The 12,846-nt window shown below is 45.1% G+C and overlaps 1 protein-coding gene across 7 annotated transcripts; it reads right to left on the bottom strand.

The window, feature by feature from the left end:
* Positions 1 to 823: 823 nt before the first annotated feature.
* LOC111941064 (phospholipase A2 inhibitor NAI) lies at positions 824 to 11,597 on the bottom strand. 7 transcript variants are annotated; one of them, XM_086867973.1, is made up of 8 exons: positions 11,086 to 11,597; positions 10,933 to 10,981; positions 8,618 to 8,838; positions 7,731 to 7,844; positions 4,964 to 5,080; positions 3,352 to 3,501; positions 3,069 to 3,209; positions 824 to 1,202 (listed from the first exon to the last, which is right to left on the bottom strand). In XM_086867973.1, exons 5-8 carry the CDS (start codon positions 5,046 to 5,048, stop codon positions 976 to 978), a joined length of 603 nt encoding a protein of 200 aa, XP_086724099.1. In that variant the 5' UTR covers positions 5,049 to 5,080; positions 7,731 to 7,844; positions 8,618 to 8,838; positions 10,933 to 10,981; positions 11,086 to 11,597; the 3' UTR covers positions 824 to 975. The 7 variants fall into 7 exon arrangements, with proteins under 7 accessions (XP_086724099.1, XP_086724098.1, XP_086724102.1 ...); XM_086867972.1 differs by lacking the exons at positions 10,933 to 10,981; positions 11,086 to 11,597 and adding an exon at positions 9,656 to 10,028; XM_086867976.1 differs by lacking the exons at positions 10,933 to 10,981; positions 11,086 to 11,597 and adding an exon at positions 9,380 to 9,520 and having other exon boundaries at positions 7,731 to 7,857.
* Between the last annotated feature and the right edge of the window lie 1,249 nt (positions 11,598 to 12,846).

The raw sequence follows: 12,846 nt of genomic DNA, 5'->3' as shown, positions 1-12,846 counted from the left end.
CACCCCTCCACTGCACACCTCGGCATCTCCCAGAGCTCTCACCACTCCATCCTTCAGCCCACAGCCAGTACTAACTCCCAGGTATGGCAATGCTGCCTGATGAGGTGTCTTTCTTCGTGCTTTTGTGTGATACCAACCCAAGGATACCCATGAGGCAAGGGGTGGCTGGAGCAGAATAGCCAGGGGTTGGCGAATGTAGAAGTGGGAAGGCTACACAAGCTGTGGGTGTAGTTCAGCCAACAGAAAGGAAATAAGCATTGAGCTGAAGTTTCCTTGGACTCCCAGTGGTCTGTCACCATGGAAAGCTACCTATTTTATGAAAATAAATGTTCCCAACAAAAGCATTTATTCCAGATAATCATGAAACTCCAGATAATCATGAGTGTCTGGTAAGGTGACTTCTTGCCAAAAGCAGGTTGCTTATTTTAGTGTCTTACACTCTGAAGCAAATATTCTTTGTGGCCCAGGGCCACAAGCAGCCCTTTGAGCTGAGGGGCTCCTCCTCAGACAAATAGGATACAAAGGCTGGAAAAAGGGGCAAGTGACCCTTCTACTCAGAGTGAAACTCTCAGGAACTCATCTCCAGTCCTTTTTTCAGATTCTGGAAAAGTGGCTTTGTAAGTTGCCACTTACACTGAGATAGTGGATGTAAACTCCAGGGCAGTCTTGAGAGCTCCCACTTCCTGTGCAGGGTTTGAAGACTTCACACAGTCTCATATGGTCCCAGTGTGGACAAAGCACTGAGACAGTGCAACACAAAACCAACCACAATTGAACTGATGAAGATTTAAATGAGATTAAATCAATGAGGAAACAAAAGAAGTGTAAGTGATGTCTTTATTCTGTGAAAATATAAAAGAAGGGCTAATCTGAAAATAAAATCCCCATACAGAAGAAGCTACAGCAAAAAGGACTAAGTTGCAAACCACTGCTGGAGTTTGCTGTGGGTTTTGCTCAACCCAGCAGCAGTGACAGTCAGAAAAGTACCTTCTCCAGGATGAATCCTGACAGGATAGGAAGGAAGGTCATGTGTGGAGGGGCAGCCCCAGCAAACACCACACTGTACATGGCAGATGCTGGTCTGCAATGGAACCGTTTCAACTTTATGTCCATCATCCCCAGGCTGTTTTTTCCATCTCCTACCATATTGCATTCAGAAATGGTGGTGCAACCCTTCATGGCAGCTTTCAGAGACAGTCCACCTATGCAGGAGAAATACAAGAAATACATGCCATGCATCAGGGGATACAGTCCCTGACTGGATTATTCCCACCCTGGTCAGTGCAGTCCCCATTTCCAACCTAAGAACTGCCCATTCATGATATCCAGTTGGCTCCAAACCAACCAGCCCTGTCCGTTCTCATCCCCTGAACAAAGCTGATGAAACTGCAAGGCCATCTTGGTTGACTTGAAATAAAAATGGTTTAAGGTTTGTCTCCTTTCTTTCTGCTAAATAAAGATGACTTTTAAAAACTCTAAGCATTTAAATTTAAAAAGTGAAAATGTCTTAAGTAGCTCTTTTTCTCGTGTTTAAAGATTCTTCTGGCCAAACTTTGCCTTCCCAAAGAAACCAGGGCTGTGTAACAGTACACCAGGTATTCATTGTCCCCTCCTTTCTCTGACCCTCTCAGGACACTCAAACTGGGTGACTTTCCCTCAGTCAGGTTTGACATGGAGTTGAGAAGTCTCAAGGACAATACACCCTGAGCCATTTATTAAGAGGAATTAATTCTCGAAGGCTTTATAGGATTTTAGCCAAACCAAGAGGGAAACCTACTGACGGGGTGCTGAAACCTGAACTTGTCCTTTGCCACCACAGGAGCATTTACCACAAGAGGAGACCTGAGCAGGTGCTGAGTGCCTAACTCCCCATTCAGATATTCTTGCTCCTGTTTCTCCTTTTGCTGATACTTTTCATATGTCTCTCCTGTGCAGGCTATGGATGTCTGGAATACTTTGCTGGACAATTTTATCTCAAATACAAATAACATATAAAGGCACTTCACTAGTTCCTCACCTTCCTGTACTCCCCTACACTGCTGCTTTCTCTGCACAGTTTATCACACTGCACAGGCCCTCTCCATTCACAGTGGCTGATCAATCAAGTTAAGACAAGAGTATGTTTTATTTCAGCGCTACATTGAATTAATTTTGCCAATCTATTTTTATTGCTGTGACTATGAAAATGCTTGTTTTTCTTCATGTTGTCTCTGTGAAACATGATTTAATTTGGGGTTTGGACGGCACATTAATAAAGTCTATAGGAATGATCTTCAGACATCACATCATCACCTAGCAATATTATCAGCTCAAAGGAACTTCATCCATAACCATATAAACAAGATAATTGCTTTTCAGTCTGCTTCCACAGCTGGTGTTTCTGCCCTTTATTTCCATGGGTTTTTTCCTGCCTGCTGGAACACAGGTGTTCCATGAAAGGTGTGCCATTTTACCTGCAGCAGAGGTGGAAAGGAGGGTGACCAGAAAAACTGCTGTCTACTTTCCTGTTTCTAATTACAGGATCTGCATGGGGAAAAGATTTCTGATGGAGCTGTTCAAAGGCTGGACTTCAAGGCAGGGGACCAATTCCCAGCTTTCTTCATGCAGAAGCACCACTGCAACAGTGTCTTGTCCCTAGTGACTGGTATTACCCCATGGGAAACCAGTGTTTCTGCAAAGCTCCATCTGAACCTCCTCTGAGCTCACAGCTGGCTTAGATCTGGATTCACCCTCATACATCCTAGCTAGTTCAGAGGCTTGGTCAAGCTTATTATACACCTTTGTACCAGATTGCCCCAAGAAACCAGTTCCACTCTTCATCTCAGTTATTCTATGTTATCAGGAATTCCAGCAATTATCCACACAAGATTGGGAAGAAGGAAAGAAAAATAATGCCTGCCCTTTGATCAGCTTTAAGTTTTCAGTTTTCAGCTTTAAGTTCCTTGTATCTTCCTCCTTTTTTATTTCACACCTTTTGCCCATTTTTATCTCAGTAGTGCTTCATCTTAGACTAGTTTTTCCCATTTTACTGAGAAGATGAAAAACAGCCCCAAATAATAGGCAGTTACCAGCATTCATTAACCCAGCAAGGTCAACACATTGGTCTTCAGATCCAGTGCAGTTTACAACTTCATTACCACACTGAAAGGAGTCCACACTGTAGCAGGCAGGACACTGGTATCCATTGGGCACATCATTATCTGGCGGCACTGGAATGAAAAACATGGGCTGTAGTTGGCTTCAGTGAGGGAACGAGAGGAATAACCCAGGTGATGGCTTAGCCTGGAAGGCCTTACCATGGGATGGATCAGACAGAAAAGGAAGAGGCTATAAGGAAAATAAAGAGTTTACATGACACAGAGGTGGTCTGACAGTCATCTCCTGTGCAGCAAACCAAGTGGCTCTTTGCTTTCACCTTCCCATAGTTCACTGTGACAGGACCAAGGTGGCAGATGTGGGATGGCAGGCAGGACTTGATGGATGAAGAGATGGACATTCCCCCTGTCGGGAAGCAGAAGGCAGAGTCAAGTTGCTCAACACAAAGTAATTCCCCTCCCATTAGTTCCTGTACCAACTTCTAGGCAGCTGTCCCAGGGCCTGAGAGGGACATCACCTGAGAGGGACTAAGCTGAGAAGCATCACCAGTGAGCCAGGATACCCCATCTGCAGAGATGATGGTGTGACACGTGCCTCTGACCCACTGCACAGGGTTGTTCAGCCTGTGTAAAATCTGCAGAGTGCACAGCCCATCACAGCCACAAGCATCGTGGTTGTGACAAGCAAGTCTGGTCTACCCCATCAGCCAAGCCCAAAAGGTGTAAAGGGGAGCAGAACAGCTGAACTGAGTCTGCTGAAGTGCTTGAAGGATGAAGGGTAGGTAGCAGAAGAAAGCAATCATTGGAGCTGTCAGCACCAAAGCAGGCAGGATAGAGCCAGACTCCAGTCTAAAAGGCAGCAATGACACCACTAAGGCTGAGCAATGACTGAGGCCATGCCTCTAACCCTACTGAGTGTCCAGCTGTGTCAGGGCTCAGCACCAGCTTCGACTTATCAACCACAGGGGACATGGTTACTGGATAACAACATTTCCTGTGAGGACAAGCTGAAGCAGTTGGGGTTGTTCAACCTGAAGAAGAGCAGGCTCCGAGGTGACCTTATATCAACTTCCTGTGCCTAAAGGAGCTACAAGAGAGCTGGTGAGGGGCTTTTGACAAGGACATGAACTAATAGGGCTAGAGGGAATGGCTTCAGACTGAAAAAGGTAGACTAAGATTAGATATTAAGAAGAAATTCCTGACAGTGAGGGTGGTGAGATGCTGGAACAAGTTGCCAGGAGAAGCTGTGGATGTCTCCCATCTCTGGCAGTGTTCTAGGCCAGGCTGGATGGGGTTCTAAGCAACCTGGTCTAGTGGAAGGCCTCCTTGCCCAGAGCAGGGGGTTTGAAACCAGATGATCTTGAAGGTTTCCTCCAGCCTAAACTGATTGATGAGGATGGTGATTATGATGATAAGGTGATAGCTCAGCCCTGGTGGCACTGCATGGTTGCATGGTGCCCCCATACCTGCTTGAGGACAGGCAAGCTTCTTTCTCCATGTGTCGCCAGGGCACCCCCAGTACTAGATGTCAGCAGCTTAGATCATGGTTCAGTCTCTCAGCTTCCTGACTCAACTACTCACCTTAGGCAGAATTAAAAGCCAGTGTCTCCTCCCACTATGAGGTTTTGATCCTTCCCTCAACAACTCAAGAACCAAACCCTCCCAGTAGAAAACTGCTTCTCAAAATAGAGGAATAAGGAGCTTTTCCTATCCCAGACTATCCTGATCTCTGGGTAGTCTGTCAGTAAAATCAAACTGAGCAGGTTATCCAAGGATGGCCCATACTACCAGTGATAGAAGTGAGGAGAGAGACAGGTCCCCCAGCCAGCCCCATTCTGAAAGCCACACTGGCTTAGAGGATGTCTCACCTATTAGGACCTCATGCAGAATAATGCCACAGGTGTCTTCACCACCAGTGCAGGTTTTCTTGGGACCAGAGCAGCTTTTTCCCATGCTGTGACATATCTCACACTGGAGGCAGGTCCCTGGGGAGAGGAGGACACATTCCTGAGCAGCAGTCATAAGGGATCTCACTTCCCCTTTCACTGATATTTGATTTCTCCACTAATCAGCACTTTTCACATTTCTCTTCTCTTATTTTTCCTGTTCCATTATGCAATATGTGTTTGGCTTTTCCTGGAGCTGCTGATGACAGCAGCCCTACAAACCCTTTCATCCTGGCAGGTACTCTGGTGTCCTGGATTCACAGACCCCAGATTCTCTCTTTGTAATGAATAAGGGCACCCAAGTGGTTTGGGAGCAAGAGCTGCCAGCAGGTACTGGCTGTACTCTGTACAAACTGGAGACTTCCTTTGTAAGCATTACCTCTTTATACATCTTTTTGTAGGCATTAGGTGAAACCACCTCACCAGATACCTGCTGGAACACTTTAGGCAGACCAGAATATCAGATACTCATCACGAAACACTTAGAAAGGAATAATGTATTTAAAGAGAGGACAAATAGGACATCTTCCATGACACATAACCATAAGGGTCCAGCATGTAGATTAACAGGTCCAGGGCATGTCTCACTTCCCTAAACCCAGGTGCCAACTAAACCACCTTGCAGTGGCCATGGCATCAACTGGGACCCAAGACCTCCAAGACAGCTGTGCTTTTCTGGAGCAGAGCTGAAGGAAGGCTGAGATGACATTATGTCCAAAATGTCACACAGCCCTGGACATGAGTAAAATAAATGAGCCTGGAGATTGATTCAACTTACCGAAGGTCTGGCAGCCTCAGGGTAACATGAATCACTCTGATGGCTCTCCTGGCTTTATCACCAGTGAGCACCACAGAAAATCAGACTGTGAGCTCATGCTGTAAATGCCACCACCTTCATCTGCACATTGGCTTATAGGACCAAAGATCCCTCAAAACTGGTCACTCTTACCCCTCTGCAGTGCCAATCCCCCAAGATGAGGGGGGTTTATGGCTCGGATGGCAGGAATAACCTTATACATAAAGCACTCTGTTCCCAGACCTCTTTCATGTCTCATAACCCCAGTGAAAAACTCACCTGGGTCCAGGAAAGCCAGGAGGAAGCTGAGTCCAAGGGATACTCTCATGCTGATGGGATGTAAGCACAGGGAGCTGCCAAGTCTTTCCCCACAAAGCACTGTGTGCCACAACGGCTTTATAAACGGAAGGAAAGGGGTTCTTTTGGGGAAGTAGAGGTTGGGGAAGTTTTCTGAACAATATATATGCTGCTAAGCACAAACACCAGTGCTTACTTTTTCTTTTAAAGCACAGGTTTTGCCTTTTTCTTCACATGAGTGATGCTCCTTGTTTTTCCCCTGTTTAGAGTGTGCTTCCTGTGGGGTAAGACTGGCTTTCCTGGTGATGCCAGGTATTCTCTGGTAAAGAGTTCGAACAACGTTCAGCCTCCGCTGTCCATGTGAATGATAGAGAGTAAACCGTTTCAAAAACCCTGCTGTGCTCTCACTATTAGGGCCAAAGAAGCAAAGTATAGCAAGGACCAGCCAGGAAATTCCCCTGTGTCTGAGTTTTTGATGGCTGGTTTCCCATTTCGACATTTCCATCATAGAGTCAGGAGCTCTCATGCCTGGAGTACAGAGAGAAAGCAGACAGCATCAAAGCAGTGAGCTTCCTCTCCAGGCTAGAGTGCAGCTTCATTTTGCAAAATGACTGCCAAAGCACAGCTTGGAACAGGCTCAGTCAAGGGTTCCCGGGGTTGAATACGTCAGAACAGCAAAGCCAGTACTCCAGGGCTTGGGTTTTGATATAAAACACTTGGACGTTGATAAGGAAGTCTCCTATTGTCCTTCTGGGCTTTAAATTAAACCAAGTCAGCAGGGACAAAGCATTGGTGTGGTTGCAAGACAGCCTGGTCACAGATTAGGTAAGGTTATAGCAGTTTTCCATGCCCTGGCATCTCATGATGGGCTAATGGGAAGCGTCAGTGACCAACTTGCTGTTGGCCCACAGGTTCCATGCCTCTTGTGCAGGTTTTATAAGGATGTGCTGCCCCACTGAAACCATAACCTGCCCTGAAGGTATCCTCTTGTCCTGCAGCATGTTGGACACAGACCCTCCAGGGCTTTTTGCGCTGAGAGACAGGAAGAACTAAAGTGCCCTCATGCCTACTTCCCGTTTGAGATTAACCTCTTCAAAGGACAGTGTTCCCAATATATTGAGTAATCTGGTGAGACCACTTCTTAACCAAGCCCACAGTGCTTTGGGAATCACACTGGATAAGAGCCTTGGTCTCCCATTGTCCATACAGCTGATATCACAAGGAAACAAGGGAGAATTATATCTTCACCCTGAAATTCTTTTTCAGCTCAGAAATGGTCTCATGCTTCAGTAGTTATGTTAAAATTAAATCAAAGTCCTGACTGCAGCCTGTTCAGGATTAAAATTAATTTCTTATTGATTTTAAACCTCAGAGAGAATAAAACCATGTCTCCAGGCAGGCTGGGGTACCTAGATTGGGGTGATTCTGCCATTTGACTGCATATGGGACTGCAGATACAGATAGGAAGATGAGAAGATGTGACTGACTGGTGATTTTAATTTCATGCCCTTTATTTAAGATGATTAGTGAAGTGCCTGAGGGACTTTCCCTGAACAACATGACCACACTAGTCTCACTGAATTATATGGAACTCACCTTTTTCCCACCTCTCATGGAGGGAGGGTGTGAAGCTGCAGCCTTTTCATGTGCTCTTTTAGAGATGAAACCAAGCATAGCAAGGAGGACTCACACTCTGCAGCAATAAGAGACCTGGAAAATAAGACTTATTAGAGAAGATGAAAACAATAAGGGTGCTCAGGAGACACCCAATCACATCATATATATCTACAGAAAAGCAGGGCTGGATAGGAAAAAATATCATAGGGGGCTTACATTAGGCATTGGGGGAATTTTAGAGCAGTGACAATAGTGAAGCTGATTGCCTGGGAAGGTGTGGATCCTACATCTTGGGTGGCTTGGAAAAACAGACTAGACCAGTACTTATTAGGGAACTATTTAAGTTGATAGGATCCTGCTCCAGGGCTGAAAGATGGATTAGATGCTCTCTCTCAAGACTCTTTCTAAATTGGTTCTTAATTTCATGGTGTGCATGAAGTGCCTGTCTTCTGCAGTGTGTCCATGTTTCCAGAAGGAGAGAAGGATAATAATACAGCAGTCACCTCTTCAGGGAGGTGAGACAGAGAGTGGGGGGGTCAGAGAAATCTGTGAGACAAAATAAAAAAATCCAACCCTAAAAACAGCATTGTAGGAAGGGGAGATGAAAAGGAATAAAATTAAAACAAAGATTATTCTATAATCAGCACAAGAAATAAATCCATCTAGGCTAGAGCATCTAAAAAAATATATGTGAATGTGTCCTGCAGCATTGTAGCAGAAAATTCCAGTAGGTTTCATAAAAATCAGAGAATTGGTTAGGTTGGAAAATATCTTTAAGAACATTGAGTCCAGCCATCAACTCAATAGTACCAAGCCCAGCAATAAACCATGTTCCTAAAAGAAATATCTACATATCTTTTAAATACCTCCAGGGATGGTGACACCACAACTTCCCTGGGCTGCCTCTTCCAGTGCTTGACAACCCTTTCTGTGAAGAAATTTTCTTAATATCCAGTATGAATTTCTCATGGCACAACCTAATGCTATTTTTTCTCATTCCAGGAGCCCAAACATAAAGGTATGTCTTCAAAGCATGAAAATAATATATCAGATTTACATCACAGCTGAAAACCCAGGTCAGAAAGCTCTGAAAAAGAAAGAAAAGTGGCAAAAGTGTGACCAAGAAAGTAAAGATTAGAAAGGACTGGGGTGAACAGTTCCTGTAGGGGATACTGGAGTACAGTCCTAACTGGGGTTCAAAGGGAGGATTCCTAAGGGAGAATTACAGTGATGGTTTTAAAAAGGAAGAAGTGAGGTCAGAGCTAAGGATAAACCTTCTGATGCTGAGATCAGCTGGGGCCAAGAGGAGCACCCTCTTCCTGTGATGAAACACTTGAAAAGGAACCAGAAGAACAGGATGTATCTGGGTGAAGGGCAAATCCAACCAAGCCCTGGAACCAGGCAAGCTCACAGTGGCTGCCAGCCCTCGTCCCTCACAGTCACTGCAGCACTGTGACAGGGGCTCCCCTCCCAGCAGCCCAAAGCCAGCAAAGCTCTTTCTGCAATGGCAGACAAATTGCTGGTCAGGATGGAGCCCTGTTCACAAGGCTGGGGTGCTCAGCTGCATACAAAAAGTCACCCAGAGTACTGACAGCCACAGCAGGGCTGTCACCCCTTGCCCACATTACCAGGACACAGCTCCTGCAAAAGACTGGAGGGACCTTCACCATAGCTATTTTCAACCACAACGTGTCTCCTTTTCTTCTCCTCTTTAGAAGACAGCCCAGCTTCCCAGCCTTACTGGGCTAACATTTGGGCTGAGCTAACATGGGGCTGTCTGTGACATCAGGAATTTGTATGTCTCCAACAGCTCTAATACCTCCAGTAAAAGAACAAGCCTAACAGTGTTCCAAAAGCCCAGGCTCCGGTTCTGTGGGAGCAGTAGAGAAAAGGTGTCTCCTTACCTCCATTTAACCATGATGCAAGAAGACAGAACCACAACATGTTATGGCATTTCAACGGTGAAGTCATCCAGCCCATAAAAAAAGGTATTGAAGAAGACTCAAACCCACCCATTTTCTGAGCTGATTCTTTGTTCTCCGGAATAGAGATCAGCAAAAACTGCCACTCTGGTCAACCAGGCAAGGAAACATAACAGAGCAACTCTAATCACTCCATGCAAGAGTTGGTGCACCTGTCCCAAAGGGTGAGAGCAGGAGGAATCTCACCATGTGCTTGCTGACTATAGCCTAAGGAAGTTTTCATAGAGTCACAAAATAGTTTGGGTTGAAAGGGGTGTTAAGGACCATCTAGTTCCAACCCCCTCTCACCTTCCCCTAGAGCAGGCCAATTTGGCAGTTGTTTGTCTTAGCTGTGATTGCACAAATTAACAAACCAGGCAGGTGGTGGTAGGTCAGTATCAATCTAATTGCCACTCCTGATATGGAGCTTCCCAAGGCACCCCCTCAACTGTGCTCCCTGCAGTGCTTCACCAAACAACTCTAGGCCAGAAAGGAGGGGATTTTATTGCCTCTCCCCACCTGCTGCTGATGGAGTGCTTGAGAGAGGACCTAGGGAGGGAAGACTGGTGGCACCCAGATGGTTCAAGGGAGCAAAGTCACACCCATGGCTTCGTGGGAGTCACAGAGCCAAGAGTTTGTCAGCAAGGAAGTTACTGTGTCTGGAAGAGTAGCATTCCTGTAACAAGGTGCCAATTTTCACACATTAATTTCCCACGTTGACTTGACGTGGCATGGTGCCAATGCCAGCTCCCAGGTGGCTGCACTGAGCTCTCTCCTTGCACCTCTCCCCAGACAGGGGCTCCCTCCCTCTTCCAGCCAGTGCTGGATCTGCCTTACTTAAAAATACCCTCAGGGTTCAGTTTCCAGACAGCCAGGTCAGTCCCTTAAGGTGTGAGCTCCTGTTGGCTAAGAATTTGTGAACAAGGGAAGAGAAGTTGAAGACTAAAAAATAATATGAATGTAATAACACAAAACTGCTGCTTAAATGCTTTCTTCTGTGGCTAAAAAATATGGTAGTTAACATGTTATCACACCTGTACAGTAACACTCCTGAGAAAATACACAGAATCAAACTGCTGAATACTATCAAATGATGGAACTTCATCTTTCAAGAGATCAAAATGTTTAAAGGAGTGCAAGGGACATTTTATTTTACCTTTGACACTGTGCCATTTATGCTGTTAACATTGATGAATGCTTGGCACCCTGGCAGTAGTTACCTTTTCAGCTGGAATAATTGCCAGGGAATCCAACTGCTTTTCAAATATCCTGAAGGAAGATAAATTTTCACGCACATTAGTGTGTTCAATGAACTCCCTGTTCCAGCATGAGTCATCAGCAGTGTCATCTTTGAGCATTCAAGAAAACAGCACCTGTTTAATCCATTGGTGGATGATGTAGAAAGTGCATCCTTATTAGATATTCACACCTCCTATTAAACATCCATATTTCAACCTCTGCTTCAGTGAACTTCTCCAAATGTGCAACTTCAGCAGCAGCAGAGCTCATTTGCTGAGAGAGTTCCAGGCTGGCAGCTGAGGCAGAGCAGTTTGCCAGTTTTAAGCCATGGTCTGGTATCAAAAAAACCCCAATGAATACATCAGATGAAGCCTTTTAATACAGTAGTAATATCCACACATTATATTTATTGTTCATGTCAGTGGTTAGGACACTCAAAATGGAATAGGAATTCAGTGCTTCAGGAATCATGTCTGAGTAGGCTCTCAAGTAACCTGGATCTGCTCTTGTCTCTTGAAAAAGTGGCCTGACACCCAGCCCCTGCCAACTTGATTTAATGTGTTTAGATGGCTTTATTCTTTCCTGCTTTCTGCAAGAAGTCTTCCCTCACATATAGCTGGAGCTGATGATGAAGGTCCCAGGTCCTGGGAAGGCAGTGGACAAGTGGCAGGAATTTGTGAAGGAAATAGCGAAAACAATGGGAACCTATAAATTCCTTTTAAAAGCCTAATTCTGGGGGGAGAGGGAAAGGATCCAGCCAAAGACAATCTGGTGATGAGGCACAGATAGACTGCAGGTGCTAAGCTGATCTGGGAGATTTTGGATGACAAAGATCCATTCAGCCACTCATCTACTCCTTTCCTCTGGCTATCCACTGCACCCATTGCCCACCTCTGGCATGGAAGCCTCCTTAAAACAAACTGCATTTGGAAACTGGAGCTATGAATTGGCAATGACATTATTTTTTGCCCTGGATTGCATTTTTTTCTGAAAAATATCAGTCTATCAGTTTCCCACCCTCTCTTTGTCTTCAGTCAATTACTAACCAAGTCCCATGAATAGGAAACAAGATTTTATCATAAAAAGCAGGTGAGTAAGACCTTACAGGTGAGTAAGACCTGCCTTGGAAATGAACAGATGCACTCAAATCAAGAAAAAGAAAAATTAATTGTTACCACCAGGCTTGAGACAAAAGGCTATGCCATGGCTACAAACTCTCTGCATGATGGGAAATATTTGAAAGCAGGCATTTCTTTGAACTTTTACACAGATGCAGACTGTCTGTTTACACTGGAGATCTTTGAAGTGTGAAGATCCAGACAACCTCGTTTACCACTTTTTCTTAAGCTGAAGTGACCTGGAACTGACTGAACCTTCCTTATAATTTGTGGCATTCCATCTCTCAGTAGTGTGACATTACTCCATCGATGCCATCCTTTTCTGGATGCAGGACTTTTCCTGAGTGTGCACACATAATTTCCTGTGAGCCCAGGTGTTATGTGCTTTTCAGCACCAGTTTCTGTCTTCTCTTTCCAGCCCTTTAGTGTGAAGCATAACACACTGCATAAGGAAGAACCCAGAAACCCATGCCCTGCAGCACAAGGAGACATGATCCCAGCTTTCCAAATGATGCTCATCTTTCCCATCCCTTTCCAGTCCAACATTAGTCACTGGATGATAAGCATCATAAAATAAAGTATTCACAAATGAGTGTGACAGCACTAAGGTCATGTTTGCTTAAAGCCTGCATTGATCTGGGCATTTTTTAATCATCAGTCACTTTCAGAAAGCAAAATCTGTTGTTGTATTTGTTTGGTTGTTCTTTCATTCTTTCACACATTCATGAGGAAATGTGTCCATTGCTCTAGACAAGGCAGGCCTCCAGGCAAAACCCC

The sequence above is a fragment of the Cyanistes caeruleus genome, chromosome Z (genome assembly GCF_971803275.1).
Source record: "Cyanistes caeruleus chromosome Z, bCyaCae1.hap1.1, whole genome shotgun sequence".
Classification (NCBI taxonomy): domain Eukaryota; kingdom Metazoa; phylum Chordata; class Aves; order Passeriformes; family Paridae; genus Cyanistes; species Cyanistes caeruleus.
Note: the sequence above shows the minus strand (reverse complement) of the source record. Positions and strands in the feature narration are given on the sequence as shown.